Source organism: Labrus mixtus, chromosome 21 (assembly GCF_963584025.1).
Source record: "Labrus mixtus chromosome 21, fLabMix1.1, whole genome shotgun sequence".
NCBI classification, from domain to species: domain Eukaryota; kingdom Metazoa; phylum Chordata; class Actinopteri; order Labriformes; family Labridae; genus Labrus; species Labrus mixtus.
This window is the reverse complement of record NC_083632.1, coordinates 23,631,889-23,657,689: the sequence shown is the minus strand read 5'-3', so window position 1 is coordinate 23,657,689 and position 25,801 is coordinate 23,631,889. Positions and strand designations below refer to the sequence as shown.

The following is a 25,801-nucleotide window of genomic DNA, read 5'->3' as shown; positions in this document are numbered from 1 at the left end:
GATTATGGAACCCTACCAAAGGGAATTGTAAGCTAAAAAGTGGATGGATGTTACTGTAAGTATTTGCCCAAGGGTAACTGAGGAGTTTTACCTATTGATGCTGTCTATTGTATTTGCTGCTGATTATGGATGGAGCAGTGAAATTATAGCGATCTGTCAAATGGTCCTATGTTTTGCAAACCTGAAACACAGAAGAATACAATTTCATATAATCATTGGAGCTTCCCATTGGAGCTTGGTAGAAATGAGCCAACATGTATATATGGGGAATTTTCATGAATTGAAGTGATTATTCGATTGTTGTGGAGCCAGTCAAAAGTACAGTTCCAGCCTCACATAATGTCTTGTGAGGTGTAGCATATTTTTTAGCACAATAGCTTTGCAGATGCATCTTATTTGGTTTCAAGCAGAAACAAAGTTATAAATATGGACCAGCATTATGCTCAAACCAATTGGAATGCCAAGTAAATTGATTTGTTTCTATAACATTACTTACGACCACTTTCTGGAGTGAGCTTATTTTCAATGAACTAGTAGAACGTTGAAAATCCAAAAGATATTTAAACATTGATGTCACACAATTAAGCATATTGTTACATTTTCTACCATTGCTCAAATGTAATCATTAGATACGTCTGTGTCTATTGTCTCTATTCATTTTTCATTTGAATTTATCCAAAATGTCTTCATGGGTCAGCACAATGTCTCTGTGGTTATAAGAGCAGTGTTTCTCTTGTATAATGAGTCTATTGTATTCTGTCATGCTGTTCCTTATAAAGTTTGACAGGTCTTTATTTTGTTGGGGAACTTTGGCTTGCCCACAGGTGAATCACACCATAACAAATGCTGCCTTGGCTTTGTGAAGTTATCAAGTTGATTAGCCTGATCCTTTAGCCCAAACCTTTAGTAAAGTCAGCCCATTGGCTGAACCAGGCCCTCCAATGACCTCAATTAGACCCTTAAATCAATCATCCCCAAAAAACCTTTTGTTTTTTTAACTGTTCCATAAAACGCACTCTCGCCAGAGATACCCATAAGTTTAACTTTTTCATCAGTACACTTCTTCATTTTTAAAAGTTTATACATTTTAACGGACTAATCATTCCATTCATTAGTTTTGTCTCTTGTTAAGCACAGAAATGCATATATTATTTCACACGTCTTAACAAAGACTGTTAAAGAAAAGGGTTAAGTTAAAAAATGAAATAAATGTTCAATTTGACAATTTAACACCTGAAACAACAAGTATTTACTTTTAAAGCTCCTGTGATGAGTTTTTAACTGTCTATGAAATAGACTGAAGTTAATACTGCTGCCTCTTTATGATCCAAAAAAAGCAAACAAAACCATCAGCATAAAGATTGTTTTTTTTTAGTTTTTTTTTTAATGCCTCTAACTGCTGCTGGGGGTCGATTAAATACAGCCTGCTGAAGAGCCTTTTTGAAAGGTTTATTTTGGGGCTTTTTGGGCCTTTATTTAGAGATAGGACAGTGGATAGAATCAGAAATTGGGGAGAGAGAGAATGGGGAATGATATGGAAAGGAGTCACAGGTCAGATTTTTACCTTCATGGATTTGGAACTCTGATGCCACGCTGTTTTTGTTTTGCCAATCTGTAGGACTCAAGATGTTGTGGAAAGCAAAGCTGCACTCACAACAAAATCATGCCAGCAAAGTTTTTGCCAAAAGCAACATTGCAGACACATAAGTCATAACACAGTCACATATCAAGTCCACCACTAATGCATTCATTCACGCGCCACTGAGAGCCTAACACATCTACCTCTGTTTTCTACTAGCAGTGAAAACATGTGGTCACTGAAGGGGTGGTAATAGTGATGCAATATTAGTCATCTTTGTAAGCACTTTTCACTGTCTGTGATCTGCTGCCTCCTCTGTTAATGATTAGAACTCGCCAGTGAGGCTCCCAAGCTGTTTACACACACACACACACACACACACACACACACACACACACACACACACACACACACACACACACACACACACATGCACTTCTCCAGAGCTGAGCCAGACATCTTATAAAGGTGTCATAAAATTGAAAACACTTGAATGGAAAGTGATGTTTACTGAAGTCTGTGCTTTGATTGTGTTCAAATAATTCACGAGTGTGAGCTGTGTGTTAGAGAGAAAGCACATAAAGAAAATAAAAGCCTGTTGTCTAACTCCATGTGCCAAGAGCTGACATCAAAGCAGCTGCAGACTTTTCCCTGAGCTGAGGAATTGATCGTGATACTTATTGATTTCATCATGCAATGCAATCAAACAAGCGACTCCACACACACACACACACACACACACACACACACATAATAAATCCCTAAGTCACTCTTATAGGATAAAGCCACTTCAACGTGCTGATGAGGATGCCAGCCTTGATGTGAAGTGAGGACAAATCAAGGTACATGTTCATACTGGTGACAGTATCTAGACCAGATCTTAAGCCTTGAAGGTCTGGAAATGTACATAAAAAAAGGCCTTCATCTGTTATTATCATCTATCAACAAGTTTTTTTTATGATTCAACTATTTCTATTGTTGTTTTTTTAAGTATACAATCATAATTTTTCTCAAAACTCCAAATTAGAGTGCGCAGATAAGGTAGTGGTTGGTGCATATGCCCCATGTACAGAGACTGTAGTCCTCCAAGCGGGCAGCCCGGGTTCAAATCCAACCTGTGGCACCCTTCCCACTTGTCATTCCCCCCTCTCTCCCTGATTTCTGACTATATCCACTTTCATATCTCTAAATAAAGGCATAAAAAGCCCAAAAGCAAACAAAACAAAAAACTGAAAATTAGATAGACATAGAAACACCCACAAAGATTATTGCTAAACTTTAGGAACGTCAAATAAAGTATAGCATAAAAGAGCATTTCTCACTTAAATGTAATATAAATCAAGTATCTCCTCTGAAAATAACTCCCGAGTCCCACTGTCTGTGATGTTTTCAGAGTTTTCAGAGTCCTATCTTCAGTTTGTTTACATCGTCGGGACGACCGGCTGACTCCTCCCCTCATGTATAAAAGTTGTTTAATTGAGGCACTAGAGGAAAGAAGAATAACCTACTGTACGTAAGCTTTATTAGATCACTGCAACATGCAGTGTGAAGATACAAGCAAACTAAAGATTGCTAGCATTAGCATGCTAACACAACAATGGATCGCGAGTTGTTTTGGTTTCATGCTCAAGAGCGACATCTACTGGATCAAAAAGTTGCATATTCTTCCTTTAATAAAAAATAAATCAATTCAGAATTGTAAAACTGTGTGGGGGGGGACTCGATCTCAAAATAGGACAGAAACTGTTCCCAGCCTGTTCCCACCTTGCAAAACTTTTGGGTATAGTATCCAAGAGTTTTTTTCTAACCTTAATCTTAAAAGTTTACCTCCTTTCCTGGATCTGAAAACTATAAACAGCATTTTAGTCTTCACACAAAAGGTTAAAGAGAACAACAAAACTGACACCCAGAGGAGACCCTCGGATTCAAAGAAAAGCTCACAGCCGCCGAGGAGACACGGAGCAAGCCACAGAATTAAACAACCAGATGGACATTTTGACACGGAGCTTTAAACTTACTGTCAACAGTGGAATCTAACGCTCAACAGTGGAATCTACAATGAACAAACACAGACCACACAGACTAAACACAGACACACACCAGGCCCCAAACGCTCCAAGGATGAGCAGCCACCAAAGAAGAAGAACAGCTCGCTACTGTCCTGTGTGACCTTAAAGCTTTACATTATCTCTTTTATACTTTAATGTACATGTTAAATAAGCAAGCCAAGCCACGATCACTAACCACAACGTCATGAATACTGAATCACTGAATCACTGAATACTTTCATTAGGTGTTACATCTCATCTGCTGTAGCGATGTGTGTTTTGTTTAAGTAAACATCGTTGTTCACATTGTAAAAGTAACACCCTCCCCCCTCTGAAAAACATTCCTCTCATGGAGGCAGTGTGAAGCTGTGCTATATGATAGAAATAGATCCATTATACAGATTTTTCTTTCCACAGGTTTTGCAGAAAAATACGTTTACAATGGTAGTTTAAAATGATGCCTATGCATGTTCCCACCATTTTGTGTCCCTTTCAAAACCACACATAAGGAATACCCCTCCCTCTTTCTGCCACTCTCACTTTCATTGCCACATTTTCTGTGTCATTTTCCCACTGATGTCATCCCTAAAATAGGGCATTTGCTTAGTTAAAAGAAGTTTATTGAGGAATCTGTCACAGCATTTTGGCAAACAAAGGCTTTGAAAAAGAGAAGGCCTGCAAAAGCAATTTGGAACATTACAAAGAAGGCACAGGGTTTTTCTGCATTATCAGCATGTGTATTGTTAATGTAAACCCAGGGTTTTATTCATATCATTTATTTTGTGATGAGCACATTTTTTCTTTGTATAAACTTCCACTATGTTATATTTCTATAAGATCAATTATAAATATAACGTTTCATCAAGTTGTTCTATACAAATGTCAGTACTCAGTAGAGATTGTTTAAAAAAAAAAAAAAAAGGCCAATTCCAACTTCCATTATCATGTTCTAGGTTGAAAGCATTTTTATGGATGTGAGAGTTGTTTTGAAGTGAAGAACTTTCTTGAACACATAGATGAAGTGACTTTTTCTTTCTTTTTTGTCTTCCTTACATTCTAAGTCATGAGTCTGGAGGGACGAGCGGTGCATTTGGCCACCTTGGTGCAGGAGGCTGAGCAGCGGGTGTCAGAGCTCCAGGCCCAGGTTCGAAGCGAGGGTCCAGCTGAGCGGGAGGGATCGGACCGGGAAAGGCAGCTAAAGGCCTGGGAGTGGAGGCTACGGCTCTTCAGACGAATGCAGACTGGCTTTGAGCATGCTAGTAAGGCTTAAGTTAGACTTTGATGATTGTGTGTGCTGAACAGTAGAGGGAACCGGTCTTTGTTTTCATCTCTGCTGGTCTTCTGTCTTGGCTGAGTTAATAGCTTCCACACTAGGAAGTCTTGCACACAGCCTGTGTCTGTGTGTGTGTGTGTGTGTGTGTGTGTGTGTGTGTGTGTGGTGTGTGTGTGTGTGTGTGTGTGTGTGTGTGTGTCTGTCTGTCTGTCTGTCTGTCTGTGTGTGTGTGTGTGTGTGTGTGTGTGTGTGTGTGTGTGTGTGTGTGTGTGTGTGTGTGTGTGTCAACATTACGCCTGTATTCCTGCTTTAACTTTTTATAGGCATTTCATGACACACTTAGTGGCAGGGTAGACAGCCATACTCACACGCACACACTCCTCCCTTCCACCAATCTGCACTTTGATGCACCAAAGATTTTTCCCTCTTTCTAATTCCACAAACTCATTGAATTAATTTGTGTTAACATTAATGGAAACTATACGCCGCATATCAAAGTTGGGTTTATGTTGTCATATCTCAATCACTGACATTCTTGCTGCTTCTCAGAAGTGACTGATTTGATGTCAATTTCTGAAGATTGTAGATTACAGATTTATTACAGACAGTGCATAACTTACTTTTTACTCTTCCCACTTCTAAACGGAGTATTACATTTTGCAGTAGACTAGAAGACTGAATGAGGTCATTACTGTAGGCTACCAGTTGTACATGCTCACTACATCACATGAATTATAAAGTTTACAATGAGGTGTACAGTATCTTAGTCAGCGTATGTTTACTCGTCTGTCTCTCTGATTATTTACTTATTTGCCATGTTTCCGTCTTCCTGCCTGCTCAGACCCTCCAGACGCTCCCAGTGTAGTTCGCCTGTCGGTCAGCAGCAGCACCAGTCTGAGGGTGGACTTCCAGGAACCGCAATGTGTCAACTCTGCTGTGGTTACCAAGTACAAAGGTCAGCCTGCATGCCTGTGCCAATGCTTAATTATATCCAACCACTTGGAATCACAATATGTAAAGCTAAGTTGTTGCATAGATGTTAAAGTGTTTAAATGTTGTTACATTGAAGGTGTGTCTTTAAGGTGTCCAACATTGTTTGTGTTTGTGTATATTTGCAGTGAGCTGGAGCAATGCTCCTTCACTCAGTCCTTTGCTGTGTGAGCTTGTGGTTGAGGACACCAATCTGCTTCAGGGAAACATCACTGGACTCACTTCTGTAAGTTTCACCTGAATCTTCACCGTCACATTACTAGGATATGAACTGTTAGGTCAAGTATGCCGCTCTACACTTAGTAGAAGTCAGGAAAAATCCAGAATAACTTGACTTTATCTAAATATAATATATGAATCACAAAAAGCAGCTTCTGAGGTTATCTATGTATGTGTATGTGTCTGTCCCCAACATGACACCTTTCTCACATAAACTAAGTAATAAAGTCCCATTCATCTGTTCTAACCTTATAACTACAAGACAAAACGACTGAATCGGGCATTATGCTTTAGTTTACATGTAACAAAGCAACACAAAGAACCACTATGTCTTAGTTCCCAGCTGTTGGTGTTGACCGATAAAAAATCTAGAAGCTATTTTCCCACACAAAGCTCCTGATATTATTTACATGCGAGCTTGAGGCGTTTGGTAAGGCGACATTTGAAGGCATTTCCCTAGTGACTCTTCTTCATTACATACATCAAACTCGGGACACAAGTTTCAGTCACCATCAATCCCAAATGATGGGGCTGAAGACTTATGTCCCTTCCAAAAACACAATTGGAAAAGTTAATTTGTTGTTGCAACAGTTGCAAAACAGCCTCCAAAATGATAAAAAGAGCAGCTTGGTAGCCTGCCACCTGATTTATGTTTGGGGTTTCTAAGCGGGCATGTAGACAAATGGACGCTCCACAAGTTGTTTGTTATTGTGTAGGAGAAACCCCTTCCCCCTTAAAGTCCCCTGCTGCCAGCCGAAGCGCTCTCCTGTCACATGACAGGGGTCAAGGCGAGGTCAGGAAGTGTCTGCGGCTGGTTTGATTGATCTGGCTGAGAAAGGAGAGACAGAGGCCTGCTGTCTGCACACTGTGCATAGAGACAGACAAGTCATCCAAATAGACACTTCACTTTACACAATCACACAGACACACACACACACACACACACACACACACACATATATGACCTCGAAGCACTAACCCACAATGATGCATATCCTTGTGGTCTTACACCTTTATAATGTTACAGTCTCTGTTATTTAGGTTTTAAGTGCCATGATTTTTGGTCATAATTGTCATGTTTCCTGTCCTGACAGGGGAATCATTACTATGTCCAGGTGTCTGCCTACAACATGAAGGGCTGGGGGCCACCAGTCATTTCTACCCCTGCCTGCGCTGCACCTTCCAGTAAGTCTACACCATCCTTTGGGTTTGTCAACTTGCCCATCAACCTCTGGTTTTCTAGAGGCAGAATGAAGCATATTTGGGCATGAACTAATCAGTCTTTGCTAATCGATTAGCTAGCTAAAGAGCTATTGAGTGACCTTGTTTCTCCTAGAATGAGATGTCATTTGTAGTAGTAGCTAAGCAGAGATGCAAATATTTCAGACCAAAGACACGTGCGTGTGTGTTTTTATGTAGCAGAATCCCCACTGGTTCACATAAGGTGTATTAGCCATACACTGGTCTTCTCATCACTACAGCTCTCTGTCTTCTGTAAAGGTTTAACACAACTTTAATTCAGACTCCCATGCACAGGCTACAACAAATTAGTCAATGTGTCACAAACGCTGAACAAGCTAACCTGCCTGGCACAGAGAGCACAGACACCAATAAATGGTTTTATCATTCCAATAACATAACACAGTGGTAAGAAAAAACTGCCTTATTAAAAGGCAGAAATCTTCATGACGAAACAGCCTTCACAGGCCTAGACTGCGCCGGGCTTGGAAAGGGATAGGGGGAGAGATGGGATAAGATGCAGGAAGAGGGATAGAGAGCAAGGGGGTGGGGGGAGGCAAGCCATCCATCAACAATCCGGTGGGGAGGGGGGAGGGGGGGTTGTTCTGGCAGGCCGTCAACCAACGATCTCGAGGAGCCTAAGAGAGTTCAAGAGCTCCCAGGAAAGTAGGTGGTTAGTGACTGAGATTTATAGATAGATACATGCAGTAATATGATGTACTGTATATGCACACAGAGAGAGAGAGAGAGAGGGGAGCTCAAGGTGCCTGTTCTCCCGGTAGTCTAAGCCTATAGCAGCATAACTAACAGCTGGTCTACACCAGCACCAGCCCTAACTATAAGATTTATCAAAAAGGAAAGTTTTAAGTCTATTCTTAAAAATACAGACTGTGTCTGCCTCCCAGACCCCGGCTGGAAGGCGGTTCCAGAGGAGAGGAGCCCGATAACTGAAGGCTTTACCCCCCATAGTACACTTAGAGACTGTAGGTACCACTAGTAGGCCTGCATTCTGGGACCGTAATGTTCTCGAGGGACAGTACGGCACTAGTAGCTCTTTAAGATAAGATGGTGCCTGGCCATTTAGAGCTTTGTAAGTGAGAAGAAGGATCTTGAATTCTATTCTAGACTGTATAGGGAGCCAGTGCAGAGAAGTCAACACAGGAGTGATGTGGTCCCATTTCCTGGTTCTAGTCAGTACATGAGCTGCAGCGTTCTGGACTAGTTGAAGAGTCTTTAGAGACTTACCAGAGCACCCTGACAAAAGAGAGTTACAATAATCCAGTCTGGAGGTAACAAATGCATGAACTAGTTTTTCTGCATCATTTTGCGACAGGATATTCCTGATCTTAGATATATTACGAAGGTGAAAATAGGCTGTTCTTGAAATTTGCCTGATGTGAGAGCTAAAAGACATATCTTGATCAAATAGAACTCCTAGATTCCTAACAGTGGTGCTAGATGCCAGGCTGATGTCATTAAGGACAGTCAAATCACTAGAAAAAGTCTCTCTGAGGTTCTTAGGGCCTAGCACAATAACTTCAGTCTTGTCTGAGTTAAGTAGCAAAAAATGTCTGGTCATCCAGGTCCTAACGTCCTTAAGGCACGTTTCTACCTTACATAACTGACTGGTGCCATCTGGCTTTATTGATACATAACGCTGAGTATTATCTGCATAACAATGAAACTGTATGGAGTGTTTCCTCATAATATTTCCTAGAGGAAGCATATATAATGTAAAGAGAATTGGTCCAAGCACTGAACCTTGTGGCACTCCATGGCTAACTTTGGTGTGCATAGAGGACTTATCATTAACTCTAGAGCCATCCTCAAGTGGCCACTAGGGGAACTGCATTGGCTTTATTCCTGAGCACTGTAGGTTTCTCTCAGAGCTTTATGTGTGCGCCTACAAAAAACCAACAGCTTGAACAAAAACATCTTTGAAAGAGTCTGCTGTCCCCACCTAATTAACACCACTGCAGAAAGTTGTATAAGTGTGACTCCTGCATGAATGATAAAATCTCTCATATCTTTCCCACACATAAAGCGACTCATCATTCCACATCCATGCAATTGATTTGGTTATCCCAACGTCAGTCTGACGTTGCTTTGACATCATTGGGTTTGGGTGACAGCTGGAGCAGCAGGCTGGGTGGGTTTTGGGACCCCCTCTGCAGACGTCAGTGTGTGTAACCATAGCCTCAGGATGGAGTTTGGGGCTGGCTGGCAGAAGAAGGTGCTTGGGTTCAGCCAAGAAGTTAACCGTGAAGTCATGTGCAACAACAGCTGAGGTGTTGAGTCACCGCAGCGGCACTGACCCTCTTTCTCCCTTTCATCTATCCATCAGTCTATCCATCTATCCATCCCCTAACCATTTTGGTGCCCTAGGCAAGATTTCAGCGGTTGCCCCTCATATTGCAGACAGTTTGACCACCAAAGACAATATTCATCCACTTTTAGAATTAGCAGCATTTTAGCATGCAGCTTTATATTTACCATAATTTCTTTATTTTAAAAAAATACAAACATGAATAAAATGGTAATAACTCTAATATTTCTCATAAATACATAGAAAATAATATAACTACAAATAACTAGTATAACAGAACAAACAATACCAAACAGTTTAGGGAGCAGAAGTGGTCACAGACGGCCCGGGGACAGCAGGGGATGGATTTAAATGTTTCTGATTGCATCTGGAGAGAGAAGATGAGCATTTGTTAAACAATCTGCATTTTATAATATAGTGTGAACACAAAATATTATTTTCTTTTTAGAGCATTACAGAAACCTCAGCATAGTTTTTCAGGTGAGCCCAAACATTTCCCTAACATCCAGACCTAAAGCATGCACACATATCTATTCAGAGAGGAACTCTATCACAAAATGCATTCATGCTCTTAGACAAAAGGCAAGAGTTTAAAACTGTTAATGACAACAGCAGATGGAAAATAAACATTTTAATCGACTAGGGTGATAGCTAACTAAATACAGAGATGTCAATAAATATATAAGTAGGTTTTGTGTCCCAAACAACATAGCCTACTTCACAAAAGAAGAAGTGTATTTTCTTACACTGGTTATTTTCTTAACATGAATAATCTTTACCTAATAAAAGTACAGTGGAAATAACTAATGTTAACTAGAGCTAGGAAACACTGACGTTATACTATCATCTATAACAAGCTCGCTTAACTTCAACAGATAAATAACTGATCCGTGCAGCACCTTACCTCTGTGTCTTTTTCATATTATTCCTCCTCTTCCCAAGGGCTTTGTTGTTGTTTTTTACATTACGGTCATTTATAAACGTGATATTAATCCGTACGGTCAGTGTCACTCACTTCTAATAAGTCACCTGCCCTCCTCCCCTTTAAATGCTTTTTTCCTTCTATTTCTTCTTCTTATCTTCAACTTTTCTGCTGCACTCATTTCATCCGTCATCCTATGGACGCCTGCGCCTCTAGCATTTGCCTATGCCACGGGCCGGCTCTGCATCCATCCATCCATCTATCTTAAAAAGGACACACAAAAAGTTTTTAAATGTTTGATTTTGTTTGTTATAGAAGTAATTTGTAGTACAAGATTACATTGTTTTCTTGTATCATGAATAATGAATGTATTTGTTCAGCGTATTGATTTATGATCGTGATGAGCGTGGTTTGTTTGCAGCCTGTTTAGTCTGCACGATTGGTACACAGCTACAGTACGAGGCTGAACATAGTTACTGTGTGCATGTTGGCACACACTTGGCACATCTGGGGAACACATGAACATGTTTGTGCTCTTACACACTGTGTTTTTCACTACGTGTGTGTGTGTGTGTGTGTGTGTGTCTTCAGTTTAGGAGACTGGGCTTCCCCTCTCTCTTTTTTTTCTTCTACTGTCCACCTACCTCCTGCCCTCTCTCACTCCGAGCTAATTTTGATGTTGCGTGTTTGTGTTTTCCATTTGGGCCTACCACTGGAAATATTTGCATGTCTGTGCTGTAGCACGCGGCGCGGCCCCAACAGTGGGGGCCTTATACCGCGCCGTGGACGCCCATTAAAGGGCCCGCTTGTCCTGTCGGGACAGGCACCTTTCCGGGAATAGAGCTCACCGTGTTTCAGCCCCATGCACCCTCCGGGGGGCTCCAGGGGAGGGAGTTGGGGGTGATGGGGGATTGGGTGGTGGTTGACGGTGGGGGTGAGGGGGGGGGGGGGGGCTTATCGCTGACACATCCTCCAGTGCAAGGATGTTGGCTTAATAAAATCCCAGGCTGAAGGTACTGAAGGATCGTTTTCTGAGAAGCTGGTCATCAAAGAGGAAGGGTGGAAGTAGTGTTTCATGAATAAATGTTTCTGTGTGATAGAGGAGGGACACAGGGATCAAATAAACATACAGAGAATCAGAGATCAGGTTTATTACAGTCACATGTACTTGTCTTGTACTTTTTGAGGCTTAGTACAGAGTACAGGTTTTTATGTCTTTTTACATGCATGAGTGTGTTCAGTGTATGTTTACATATTTGCTGGGACAGCTATTAGCAATGCTGTTCAGTAGGTCTGTCTGTTAGCCAACCACAGCTTTCTCACACTGGGGAGGGGCTTCTTTTCAATAGTACACAAACTAGAGCTGCTTGGGAAACAGGCCGTCTCACACACCAACTATCACACTCAGGAAAAGAGCCAGACCACAGTCAGACATTTGGTGTCTCATGCAGAATTTAAAGAACCCACCTTCATTCCCCGAACCTACCACTCCTACAGTATACTCCTAATGATGTGTTTGGTCATTCACATCTGATGCTTGAGCCTGTAGAGGTTTTCATCTCTTTCACTTATCATTGTTGTGTATTATGTGAAAGATATGCAGTATGATCAATATACTATATGTGTTGTTTGTGTTATATAAAAGTATGCACTTCTCTGTTTAGAGGTTCAGTGATGATTGTTGTTTTATTATAAACTATTCTGCTGTGGACGTAGGGGCAGTAAGGGTTTGCAGCGTTTGAGTTTAATAAACACAATAAAGTGTATGGTTTCATTTTGTTTTGCAGTGTGGTAACATGTAGTGTTTTGTATGGTATAGTTTTGTTTTGCAAACTTTGGTATTGTATCTTCTCATATTATTTTGTATCTTATCTTACTTCGTGGTGTCGTCTCGTATCTTGTTAACAATTGTGAAAGTGTCTCATCAGGCAAATGCCACCAAGATGGTACCTAGTTACTACAATTCAAAGAACATGTACAGTATAAACCTATATTCTGAAAGTGTCTGGGAGCCTGCTGCTCAGTCAAGTGATTCAGAAGCAAGTTTCAAATGTAAAAGTTTTCCAAAATAGTCCAAAAGTTCATTTTATTTTCCTCTAAACGAAGGCTTTGCTCCGTAGTCCTTTGATCCAGGTTCACAGATTGAAAAATAAACCAATTAATGTTGATGTATTCAAATGTTCCACTGTGAGCACAATCTGTATTTTTCTCCAGCAGCCAACAACCTGAATAAAACGTCAAAGGATCAAACACAAGGAAACTAGTCTGAAGTCAATATCAGCTGATGTTTCTTTATTAGTAGATAAAGAAGTCAGAATAGACTGTTGGACTACATCTGATCTGGCATGTGATAGTTTCCCTCTGCTCCACAGGGAAAATATGATGAAGGACATCTCTCTCTTTTTTTTTTAGTTATGTTAAAACTGCCATTTGGGAATATTAGAAGCCGAAGAATAATTAAATCCCAGAAGCCCTGGCACTCATCGAATGATGAAATATCTTTATTTCATCATTATGTCTAGAAACAGGTATTTGCATGCAAGTGCAACTAACAATCCACTATGGCGTTTTCACACATGCACAAAACTCAAGAGGAAAGATGTGTTGTAAAAAACATCAACGTGGGAGTGGTGGAGTCCATTACTATGATGACCGTTTTTATATCAATGATATGTGAAGTTCAACACTTTCAGAAGACTATATTGGCAAACAGAAAACTAAATGAAGTGGTTTCCTTACGTGCACAGAGATTGCACATGTGGCATGCTTACAGCTCAGTCTACGGCTGTGCTCAGGTCATCACCCCCTCCCACTCACTGGCGGGGAATTTTACCAAATATTTCTTGCTGCGTTCTCACATCTGACTTCACATGAAAAATTGACTTAGGGGGCTGGCATGAAATATTCTGGTTAATGTCTGAGTGAAAGATGTAGCTATTTGCGTTCACACATGCAGCTCACCATGAGTTTTCAGGGTGAGCACCAACACTGTAAACAATGTCTTTCTTTAGGACCTTTGTTTCAGATATATGGTCCGTTGTGTAATATTATCTTTCTTCTGTCTGCAGGTTGGAGGGATATTGATGGCCGTGCTCCACGTCAGAGAGGCCAGAAGGAGGCGTTAGACCAGCTACTGGGACAGATCAAAGAAGCTCACCGCCACTGCGTCTGCCATGGTACCAAAAATGTGTTCATGGATTCAGTTTGCATGTTTATGGCTGAATTTAAGACTAAAGGGTGATTTCAAAGGTTTAAAGGTTAGAATAGTTGACCCTGGATGAAACCCACACCTGGAAAACTGGAAGTGATAGCAGCTAGATGTACCCAACATGAGAACATGTTATATCATACGAGAGGTTTAAATCTGTTATTTGGTTGAACTTTGGAATTACATGCTGTAAATTCTTGGAGAAAATAAAAGCTGAAAACTATTTGATAATAAACAAGCTGAACGCTGACTTATAGTTAAAGAGCAGATATCAGCTGCAGTAAAGAGCCTTGCACCCTGAGCTGTGTCATAACTCCTGACATTACCCGGAGCCTCTGTCCTTTCACTACGCCCGTCACATTTTAAACAAACACATCAGATTCTTTAGCCACCGTGCAGCAGTTCAAGTTTCAGAAACATTCTCGGTGTAAACAAACACACGAACATGAGCGACGGGCGCTTTGACTCGCAGGTGTAAAACGTCTCACCAATTGCTGTTTTTCATCTCACCTTGACAGACACGTTACAATCTCAAGCACGACAAGTACTTCGGGGGCCGTACACCCAAAGACGGCATAATACCCCCCCCCCCCGTGTGCGTCTTTCCATGACTCAGCCCTTCCTCTGCTGAATACCTCTCTCTCTCTCTCTGTGACAAAATGCAGATCAACATCCCTCACACTCGGCCTGTTTATACCCCCAAACACTGCGGGCTGTAAGCTGCTCCTGTAAGTGTCAGAAGCTGTCCACACTGACTCTTTTACATGACGGCAAACTGCATTCAGCATGGAGCAGGTTGTCTCTCTGTTTCTCACCCAAACACACTTGGCCCACTTACTATTGTCAACTGTGGCCAGGCCATATTTGCAATCGGGCGAGACGCAATATAATAGTCAGTATTGAGTGGCTCTAGGTGCTTCAGACGGCGACTGATTGAGCTGGAGAGTTCAGGCACGGTAGCCGAGGTGGCGTGTCCCGGGGTCATGTTTGTTATTCCTGTAAGAGACAGGTCCCGGGCTGGAGTCGGGAGAGAGCATAAATTAACACTGACTACTGCTGCCTTACCCCCTGAGACCCCCCCACAGCCCGCCAGTCTTCTTGTCTACTGTCCTTACATATACACACATAAAGAGAGACAGACACAAATATTCAAGTTCAAGTTGAATCTCTCCATGTCCATGTATGCAGCCAGCGCCACATTCTCCCTCTTATCCAAACACTATTAATTAAACTGTGAAAGAGGCCTTGACTAACACGGGCACCCTCGCAGGCGGCCCTACTTGTCTGTCTTACTCAGTGTCAAACAGGGACTGAGGCCAGGACGACTGGAGCTGAACAGACTCGTGAGTAAAGAGGAAATTTAGGGAGGTGAGAGGGGTCGAGGGGCGCTGTTTTTTCACATTACTCCACCTCGACTCGTCCACCTGAGGAGAAAATTAGTTTTTTTCTGGCTCTGAATGGGGGGATTTATTGACTTTAAGTGGCCTGGGGGCTGAAGTACGATCACCTGGGAGGGGAGGAGGGGGAATCTGTGTGTGTGGGGGGGGGGGGGGGGGGGGGGGGGGGGGGGGGTTTGGGACTTCAGGTTTTCTAATGAGTTGGGAGGTGCGTTATCTCACCAACAGGCGCCCACACATACACACACACCTCCCTCTCTCTCGCCTCCAACCCCTTCTGGGCCCACTAAAAATAAACACGTCCCCACAGACTTAACTGACCTCCCTGTCAGTGAGTGGCAAAGGGTTAACACACACACACACACATTACTACAGCTCCTTGGCTCCACTCACATGGCTCTAGCTCAAGACATGCCATGCTCCAGCAGTTCTAGTATATGCAGGTAAACACACACACATACATACATGTACACACAGTTAGTGTCCCTGTGGGATATAAGGGCTAGTGGTTCCCTGAAGGCCCATAGTCTGCTGCTGGCAGCCAGCATGACTGTCAAATGGTGCCACGCCACTGGAACGCATGAAATGTCCAAAAACATTCCAGTCAGCCCGTGTTGTTGAACATGTCAGGTTGGTTGTCAATTAAGTAAGAGCCTGTCATTGAAGGAGATGTTTCTCAGGTTGTCAGGACAGAGGGTTTCATTGGGGTTAGCCAGGCTGTCACACAACCAATCACAGTGGTTTCTCAAAGGGCCATGAGCTTCAGTATATCAGTGTAACATGTGATCTATTCAGAAGCTGTAAAATTAACAAATCACCGTCTCTTTCTTGTCCACACAGAACAGTGCAAAGCTCCAACACAAGGGAGGAAGCATTCGGTATCCAAAAGCCTGCGCCACCTCTTTCAACCCAACAGCAAATTTGTGAAAAGCTTGAAAAGGTCTTTTTTTTTGTCAGGTCTACCTTTTAAAAATGTTGCAGAAAGACTTGTGACTAAATGTATGGAAACTTAAAATGTGTAAAATCTTTCCATTTTGAAATGTCACTGTAGTTATTAATGGTCTCACACATGCTCGTGCCATGTCTTTGTGAAGGTTTGCATTTCAGCAACAAGAGTTTGTGTCTTCTGTATTCTTTATTTTATATCCTCAATTCACTTTTTACTTGGGAGTCTGTTCTTCAGTGAATCTTTCTTTATTCATCAAACTCTTGATGAATAAACTCTCTCAAGATCTTGCAATCAGAAAAGGCAAAAAAGCCAATAAGGAGTTTGTTTACTGTAACAGATGTTCTAATCTTTGTTACCTTACAGAGGACTCTATCTGACCACCATATTTTACCGAGATGACAACGTGTTGGTGACTCCAGAGGACCAGATCCCTATTGTGGAGGTCGAAGACTCCTACCCAAGCTCCCTCATGCAGGACTTCCTCTGGTTTACTAAGGTAACAATCATCCACATTAGAATAATGACAATAAGTGCAAAGTTAAAAATGTATCATTCATTTTTCTGAATTATTTTAACATGGATACATTAGTGAATCACAACGCTCTATTCTTCTCCATGTGCCAGGTATCGTATCTATGGGAGGAGATTCCCTGGCTGCAGCAGTGTCTCAGTCCCTCCCAGTCGTCCTGCTCCTGTACACTCCAGACTCGCCTGAAGATGCTGCAGGCTGTCTCCCAGCTACAGGTAGTACTCTCCTCAGTAGATTCAAACTAAACTGTAACTGATGATGATGAAGTCGTGGTGGTTTTGATAACCATAACTTACCAAACAACAGAAATCAAATGACTAAACAACAGGACAATAATGATCTGATATCTCTTCTCAGGGCATGCTGGGGACGCAGGACCTCGGTCAGGTGTATTTTGAGCCAATCAAAGACAAACATGGAAACGCTCTGCTGGTGCTCCTAAAAGATATGAACACCTGTCCCAACCTGGATGGGGTTCGTTGGACGCAGCTCTGCAAACTCCAGCTCCAGCGCAAGTCGGTCTCGTCTCCTGAAGAGCCCACGGCCTTAGACATGCTCCTCATCACGCTCCATGTGAGTCCTACAGGAAATCACAGGCGGTGATTGGAAGTTAGTTAAATGATGAGAAATACGTTTGCTTTTGTTTCAGAGGAGGGCTCCTTCACAAAATGGGGCAATATTTTTTCAGGATTGGTTGTTGTTTTTATCTGGCTCATTCTTTGCATTTAAGCAAGATGAAAGAGTGTAGAGTAAGACACTTTGTCAACAACAAAATGCGCCTGAAATCCCTGGAAAACATGTATTTATTGGTGTGACCCTCCTTCACAGAACATCAGTAAACACGAGGCTGAAACAATAGGATTGTAAATTGAAATGTGTTTCCAATTATGAGTGCAGCTCGTGCAGACACTCTTTATTTAGACCGGCATTAATCATCATGACTCTCCTCTTCCATCCGTCCGTACTTTGTTCACATATTGGAACTTTGCCAGCCCAGCATGAATGTTATTGAAGCTTTGCTCATTCAGACTGTTACATTAAAGTTTCAGCATTGTGGGCGTGATGATGGTTATCTTGCTAATTGTTGTTGTTGTGTGTTTTGTAACTAATGCTCTGTGGCTGTTTGGTTCAGAGCGACCACAATCTGGAGCTGAACCACAAGTTGATTTTGTCTATATAACCCGGTAAACTTGATCCCATTGTTGCACTGCGGTTCTGTCTCCAGTGTAACTTGGCCTGGCTGTGTGGTTCCAAAACAATGGTGGAGACTCCCTTTGGCAAAACCACGTTTCACTAAAATATTTGTCTTGTGGCCAGTTTTGAACAAATTGTATGATGAAATACATCAAAATGTGCTTGTGGGCCTGTTTCCAGACCTGACGACCACTTGAAACATGTTGGAACAAATTCAGTTTGAAGTCTTTCAGAAAAAAAACAGTACATGGAAAAAACATTTAATAATGCGAGGATGCTTACAAATAAGGACTTTGAATCAGTCTGACCACATAATAAAGCATTGTAGCCTCTTGATTGAACTCTTTCTACCTGTTTCCAGGAGAAGCTGGCATATCACAGGCGGGGCAGGAAGATGTTGTCTCCAGGTTTGTACTTGGGCTACCTGAAGCTTTGTACATCAGTGGAGCAGATTAGAGTGCTGGTGCCGCAGAAACTCCCCAACGTCCTCTGTCACACCAAGATTCGAGACAACTGCACTGTGTCCAGGTGAGAGAAACACATCATCCTCTCACACATCTGTAACCACAAAGACAGCTGTTAGGTGGATCTGTAGCATGTTCTACTTTTTGGTTGTGGTAGAGAGGAGTGGCAATGGCTGCAGGCTCTCAGCTCTCTCGAGGAGACGTTGGAAATGGACTGTGAAGAACAGAGTGCTCCACATCGCCTCCTTCAGGACCTGCGCAGTGCCATCAAGGACCTGATGGCACACATCAACATCCCAGGCAATCAGGTCAGAGTTAGGCCAAGAGCAATCTGAAACTCTTCTGAATGGCGTCCATAAGCAGGAAGTTCTGAAGGGAGATTTTCTAACTTTTACTGTTTTGTGTTGTATGGATGATTTTGACTGATGACATGGAACCAGTAGAAAGTTCTCGAGAGATACGGAGCCAAATTCTTGAGGCAGGCAGTAGCAAGAGCTCAAAGAAATGAAAATGGTTTCCAATGGACAGTCAGCCAGTTCTGGTTAGACCACTAATTCGACATGATTTTTGTAAAAGGACATGGTTTGAATTCCTGCACAATGGCAACCATTGTATGTTTGGCTATAAACCTTTACCACCCAGTGTTTGGACTTGTTCTATACAGAGCTCCACAGACTTCTCCAGAGTGTAATGAAGAGTTCTATTAATATAAACATGAATATACAAATTAATATATGTAGTAGACTGGACAGTCATTAGGATATCATCCAAAAACTTAAATATGTTGTTTCAAGATTGGATCCATTTTTGAAACATTGTTGAATCTCAAGACTTAAAAGATACTTTTACTCTGCAAAATAGGCAAACAGAGTACGAGTGATCTGCAATAACCCCTAATCACAGTAAACCAAGCATTTGTCTTATACATAACTTCTTTTTCCGTTGTTGAAGTTGGAGTCTCTGGTTTCACTTCCAAGATACTAATAGGAGTGAAAACGGACTCCATGGTGGCCCTGCTGTCTATGGTCCAGTCTGTAACTGTGACTGTTTGTGGTCTGAGTGCAACTACAGACGTGTAATTCTATCAATCAGATAAAAGTGACCATTGTGGTAATTCTGAAAAAACAACAACAACAATGCATGTTTATCAAAATAAAAGAGAAAGATGTTAGGGGTCTTGATGCCCTCCTTCTGTCAATGTGGTGGAGGTAAATGTTTTTTAAATGGAAGTTTAAAGTTCACCTTTCTGTGTGTCCAGGCCCATGACTTTCGGATCTACAGCCAGGAAGTGGTGGAGTTTGGAGAGAACGTGTCCTTCCTGCTTCTTCTGCCACCTTCAGATGAAGTGTGCACAGCTCCTGGTCAGAACAACTCGTACTCCCCTCGCTCTGGCTTCCTCACCCTGCCCCTGCAGATCTTTGAACTGGGTCAGTTTAGCATATTTTTGCCACATATAAGTCGACATGTTTCTCAATATACTGGAACAGTGGTTCACATTTTTTTTGGTTTCTCTGGATTCTCTTTCTCCCACAGTCCACTTTAATGCCTATTGCCCCAGCTTCATCGGCCAGTACTGCAGAGTGTCGGCTCTGCTGGAGCTGGAGTCCCTCATGTCCCAGCAGGCTTTGAGGGAGGCGTTCTCTGAGGCCGAGCTTAATGCTGCGAAGAAGAAACACCAGCAGGTCCAGGAGCACATTCAGGTAAGACCACAGCTACATCTTTTCACAGCCAGTGCTGACACAACATGAAAGTAAAACTAGTAAACCTAACCCTGTGATCTAAATGACTGTCAAACAGCAAATGGAGGAGGTGTGGCGTGACGCAAGATGGATCATGGATGCCTTGCAATATGCTCGCTACAAACAGCCAACAGGAGGAATCTCCATAAGCTGGATTATTGACTTCTCCAAGGAAGTGCTCCCTGAAAAGCCTCCCTCCACCTCCTCTCAGCCAGACTTCATGCCCTCCCCGATGCCTTCACCCGAAGCCTGCCACAAGCACTCAGGTCAGAATCAGAAACATGTCTGATGAAGGGGTTTCATACGTTTGAACACAGGATTTGATTTGTGCATTACATTACAATTTAATATTCTTTTAACTATTGACATGTTATTTTATTTTGTAGATTTTGCAGGACTGTCCGATGAAGAGGGTTCCTCAGAGGTCTTCCTCACCACCGACAGTGACTATGACTCGAGCCGTGCCCAGAGTCCTCGTGAGCTGGACTTGTTGCCCCCCTCCCCCCTCTCGTCTTCTGCGCCGTTAGAGCCCCGCTGTTTCCTGCGTAGTGACGGGAGCGGCTCAGCTGGAGTGTTGTGTCTCGGTGGGAGTGGACGTGGAGGGGGAGCTCTGAGGGATTCCACGCCAGATGTACTACAAGCCTCAGAGCCACAGCACAGGGGGGACAGTGAGCACTGTGGCGTGGGAGGAGGAGGAGGAGGAGTCCGAAGGGGGGCTCCGGAGCTGTTTGACAGTGACTTCATCCTGCCCAGCAGACAGATAGAGCTGCTGCACATCACAGAGAAGAGACAGGCCTTCTGTGTGAGAACCAGCAGCCTGGAGTTCCCCTCCTCCACCTCGGCCCATCACCAGCCTTACTGCCACCACACCACCTTCCCCTCGCCCTCCACCTCACCACGGAGAAGGTGTCACAGGCCGTCCTCTGTGGACCGTTGTTGTTCAGCAGAACGATGCTTACCACCACTTCCCCCAGCGCGTACGTTATCGGAGGACAGCGGCACTCAAAGACTCTCCTCGCCGTCTCCTGCTGCCCACAGGAAAGGCAGTCATGCCACACTCAGAGTGTACCCACAGTACCGTACAGGCCTGCCAAAAGAGACCAGCGTGAAGGTAAAGGTTTGACGAGGTGAAATAATGTTTCTTTAAAGCTCCTGTGAAAAGGTTTGAGCTGGTTATAGTACATGTCTTTTTATGATCTTCAAAAGCAAAGCAGATCTTCAGGAACAGGATTATTGTGATACTGTCATTACATTAGAGCTGCTGCTGCAGGGTAGGTGGCTGACAAAGGGACAAACAGCAAAGATTATTGATGAGTGATATCTTTAACATTTTAATGAAAAGCAGCATGAGATTTGTTGTTAAAAAAACACTACTTACACATGTAATAAAAAAAATCCTCACAGATTGTAGCAAGTTGTTAATATTCTGACTGACATCACCTCCTGTGTTTCAGCTCTGTGTCACTCCGGGAACATCAGCACAGGAGATGGTCCAGCTGGTGGTGCAGGAGATGAACGTGGTATGTCGGCGCATGCTCAGTAGCAGTGGAGGAGGAGGAGATCAGGAACAGTGCGTGTACTACAGTCCTGAACAGTTGAAGCACTTTGGCCTTGTGCTGGTTTTGGACAATAGAGAAAAATGGCTGCAGGATGATTTCTGTCCCCTGGAGCTCCAAAACCCCTGGCTGAGGGGAAAACTGTGCGTCCGAATAAAAGAGTATTCACCTCTAGCGCTCAAACACAGCCGGGCCACGACGGTGTGATTCTTCCAGGAGAGAGAATCAGATTCAAGAGTTCATGAAGGAACTGCTGGAACTATTGTACAAAAAGGCACCCAAACTTGAAACTACCCACCTACACTCACACTGTGGTGTTCCACAAAGGCATCTTCGACATATTTCTGCTGTGTTCATGCTGAAAGACTCCTGTTTCTATCAAATTTGTTTTTTTATGATCATCAGGGACCCTTGTATGGACACCAAATTAATTATAACAAAATGGATCAAAGATAAAGGAACTCTACAATCTGAAGAGTGATCTGATGCTGAGCGACATCACTGGGGCGTCACTTTGATTGACAAGTTGCCAAAATGTCATGAGCAGCATCTCTGGCTTCTCTGCAACACGTGGACACGGCTTTTCCTCTGAACTATCTCATTGTGTCGTTCCTGAAGAGCTGTTCGCTGCAGCCGTTGGCCCCTTGTTACCAGGATGTGAGCTCTGGACTTGAGTCAGAGGGCAAGAAGGAAGGGAAAAGTGCCAAATGGGGGCTGAGTGACTCCACTTTGGGACGCACTCGGCCAATGATTTGGCCCTTCACTCAACTGCTCTTGGCTACTGTACTGTCTGGTAGAAATGGCCAAAAAAAGGGAGAAAGAGCTTGAGGGGAGAGTGAGGAAATGGAGGAGGGTGGAGGTTGCATCTTTTGAACCTGGCACTGGCTCCCTGGTGCTCTTTCCCTACCTTTTGCAACAACAAATCTTCTGTATATTAGACTCAGTCAAAGTGTAGCTAAAGAAATAGGATTAACCACCTCAATAAAACCAACCTCAAAACCAGCTCATTTGGATATTTGCAACCAAGAAAAAAACAAGCAATACTTGACTCTTTCTGTTTTTCTAATCGAGAAAAGCATGTAATCCTTCCACAAATGTGCTGAGTACATCTGAAGTACTGTAGTCATGCCGTGCTACAAGTTAACCAGTCCAGTGTTTTTGTTGTGTTTGCTTCAGTGGTTTTGCCAGATGCATCAGAAATCGGTGCCCGTCAGTCTAGAGCAGGGTCTCCCAAAGGGTTTCTGGTGTGAACGGGATGACTCAAGTTGTGAAGAGGCCTGGTGTTTGTTAGCAAAGAAAAATACCATATAGTCCCCTGAACTGCCTCAGAACTGAACTGTTCCATATAAAAAGGCTTAACTCGGAAATGCAGGAAGCAGAAAAGCTTGTTTTAGTCACCTTACTAACCTGTAGAAAAAGTTAAAGACTGAAAACAAAACTGGCACACTTGTCCTTTTGCTTTTTGTGACCTTTGCCTATAAGTTATATCTTTCAGTTGAGAGTTCACTGATCTGTTTTTACCTCAAATACCAAAACACTGGGGTGTCATCTTTTTAGAATGAAACACAATTCTTTAACTACACATTAGATAAAGCCTCTTAACAGTCTAAACCTGGGCTGCTTGACTTAAGCTTTTAGTTTTCATTAATACTAGTAGACCCTCTAAAAGTTGTAGCATTAATTAAATTCACTTCTTTTAATTCAGTTTAGGTTTCAGGACTGAAATAGACTGTTAAAAATAACATAGTTACCATTATGTTTCATCACAGAGAAAGCTCATTTCAAAATGAGGATGAACCGCGTGTCAGCTTTTAACTCGGGTCACGCAGTTAGCCTGCTTTCTGCTGGACAGGAAGGTGCCAAACACCGGTGGTTAGCTTGTGCTAGCATGTGGTAGCTTGCAGTGTAGGTACAAGCAGTAAATCTACACAGTAAGTCCTGCAGGGGGCATGCTGCTGGGAGGGCACACATTACATAAGCAGTCAGCTAACGACAATGCTAATGCTAAACAAAGGCAGTAATGATTGTGTACATGTTTGAAAAGGGAGTGAGCACACTGGATATTGTTTTATAAAATGATCCCTCCACCGGTTAAGTCCTCAGAACTGAGGAGAGTTTAGAGACAGCTGATTCTTCACACTGATATTTTGGCTTTAGCATGGCTTGCAGCTGCTAACTAGCTAACTGATGAGTTAACAAGTGAAGACAAAGAGTCTTGAGACAAAGAGGTAACATTTCAATTAACAAGTGCTTAAATTGTGTCTTTTTTTAACAGCAGACATCACATGGATTGTCTTAAACTATTAGCAGTTAACTTAATCATCTCTTACTAGCTAATATTTGGGGACCTGTAATTTTTCACCTTATACAGTCTATGAATCCTTAAAATATCACATTTACAACCAAACAGTCCGTGTTTTGTTTACATTGAACTCCTCACTCACACAAACTGCGAGCTGATAGTTTTTTATTTAATTTATTATTTTATGGAACTGTTTTTTAAAACATGCTATGTTCTCTTTTCGCTTCAAAAACATTGAGCAGGCTCAGCAGCATCACACCAATAAAATAACCTGCAGCATTTACAAATGTAGCACCAAAACGGTAAAATCCAGGAGAGAGCTGAAGTCAGTGGACCTGTCCTCAGTTTCTGTAGCATCCCAGGTTCACAGGATGACGGTTGACCTGTCTGTTGGGAGATGAATATAAAAAGTGTTTACAAATTGTTTTCACATTCAAAGATGTGTTTACTTGTAACTACTGTACAAAGATGTGTTATACTTAAACTGGTGTTGTAAGCTGTAGTTGGTTTTACTAATGGCTTGAACTTTTGTGTTAGCGCTTAGATGTCTTCTTTATTCGAATTGTTATGAGCTGTTTTTACGAGGACCAACTGCAAAAACAAGACACTTAACCAGAAACCGACCATGTACATAGAGAAGAAAGACTACGGGATGAATGTATCTGCCCTAAATGTGAAAAAAAGTGAATGTGGGGCTACAGAGGTTGCTGAAGTTAAAGGCAGAAGTCTGTTTTAAGATTATGCTGATGGCTAAGAGGGGGGTTTAAATTCCCTTCAGTAGAAAAATAAAGCACCATGTTTACAAGGAGCTGGTGGCAGATTGTCAGATGAAGTCATGAAGGAGACATCACGTCACTTTTTTAAAATCTATTTTTATTGAACAATAAATGAATATTACAAAGTAAAGACTGTTTTTTTTTCCCTTTTATCAAATGTAGGAAGTTTCTAACCCTCGTGTGTCCCACCAGGCCATTCTAAAGAGGTGATGTTGACCTCTCTCTGATGAGACCTACACATATTGTACATTGTAAATACAATGTTTTAGTTAGAGAGCAGAAAACTCTTGAAGGATCTCTGGTACATCTTGGCACAACTCAGCATAACGAGCTTATATTTCAAGCGTGTGCGGATCTGATTTTCTTTGGGTTCACACGTATGCTGCTCTCCCTTGTAGCTGTTCATTCATCTGATGTAAATGGGAGTGAATGACAAATAGAGGGCACTTGTTCCTACAGATGCTATATTGCAATGACTTCATTAGTGTTTGACACCCAGTTGGTGAAAAGTGAATGGTGAGCAGCTGCAGACAGAATCTCACTGTATAAGTGGTGAGCATGGCAATATGAAGCCTGCAGTGTGCAGAGATGAACAATGATGTTACTATTTAACATGCTGAAGGAGTGTTTTCATCCTCAATGCAAGAGTGATTTTTTTTTTTTAGCATTGGAGAAAGTACTCAAATTAACACTAGTTTCAGAGTGACGTGAATTAGCTTGATGTTCAGGATGCAGTACTGTAAAGACCAGATGTACATGTTTACATAAAAAGTAAAGAGTCAGACTCAGAGTCAGACTCAGTTCTGTATCAATATGAATAAGGTTCCTACTACTATATGATAAATAATAAATTGGCAGATATTCATTTTAAAGATGCTCTTCAACAACAGGCTGTATAAAACATTGATTTAGTCTCAGTGACGTTACCCATTGGCGTCTGTAGAGTTGTGAAGCCAAACGATGGAGGTTGCCATATTGGAAATGCTGACTCCAACTCACTTCCGGCTCCTCGAGTAGCATGAAAAGAGGTGGAGTTCAGACAGGCTGAATAAATACGTTGGTTGCTTGAACATGCCCATCTAGCTCGTCAT

The 25,801-nt window shown here is 42.3% G+C and overlaps 1 protein-coding gene across 1 annotated transcript in view; it reads left to right on the top strand.

The window, feature by feature from the left end:
- The window catches only part of LOC132954992 (ankyrin repeat and fibronectin type-III domain-containing protein 1), a 153,718-nt gene extending 129,816 nt beyond the window's left edge, over positions 1-23,902 (top strand). The window contains exons 9-24 of the mRNA XM_061027571.1: positions 4,689-4,886; positions 5,742-5,855; positions 6,019-6,116; positions 7,204-7,294; positions 13,665-13,772; positions 16,042-16,141; positions 16,514-16,646; positions 16,775-16,894; positions 17,037-17,252; positions 18,235-18,401; positions 18,495-18,645; positions 19,596-19,764; positions 19,871-20,037; positions 20,135-20,342; positions 20,463-21,187; positions 21,531-23,902. Of these exons, the coding sequence (XP_060883554.1) occupies positions 4,689-4,886; positions 5,742-5,855; positions 6,019-6,116; positions 7,204-7,294; positions 13,665-13,772; positions 16,042-16,141; positions 16,514-16,646; positions 16,775-16,894; positions 17,037-17,252; positions 18,235-18,401; positions 18,495-18,645; positions 19,596-19,764; positions 19,871-20,037; positions 20,135-20,342; positions 20,463-21,187; positions 21,531-21,839 (3,074 nt within the window). The 3' untranslated portion in view covers positions 21,840-23,902. The remainder of the gene's footprint in view (positions 1-4,688; positions 4,887-5,741; positions 5,856-6,018; positions 6,117-7,203; positions 7,295-13,664; positions 13,773-16,041; positions 16,142-16,513; positions 16,647-16,774; positions 16,895-17,036; positions 17,253-18,234; positions 18,402-18,494; positions 18,646-19,595; positions 19,765-19,870; positions 20,038-20,134; positions 20,343-20,462; positions 21,188-21,530) is intronic.
- Positions 23,903-25,801: the final 1,899 nt, after the last annotated feature.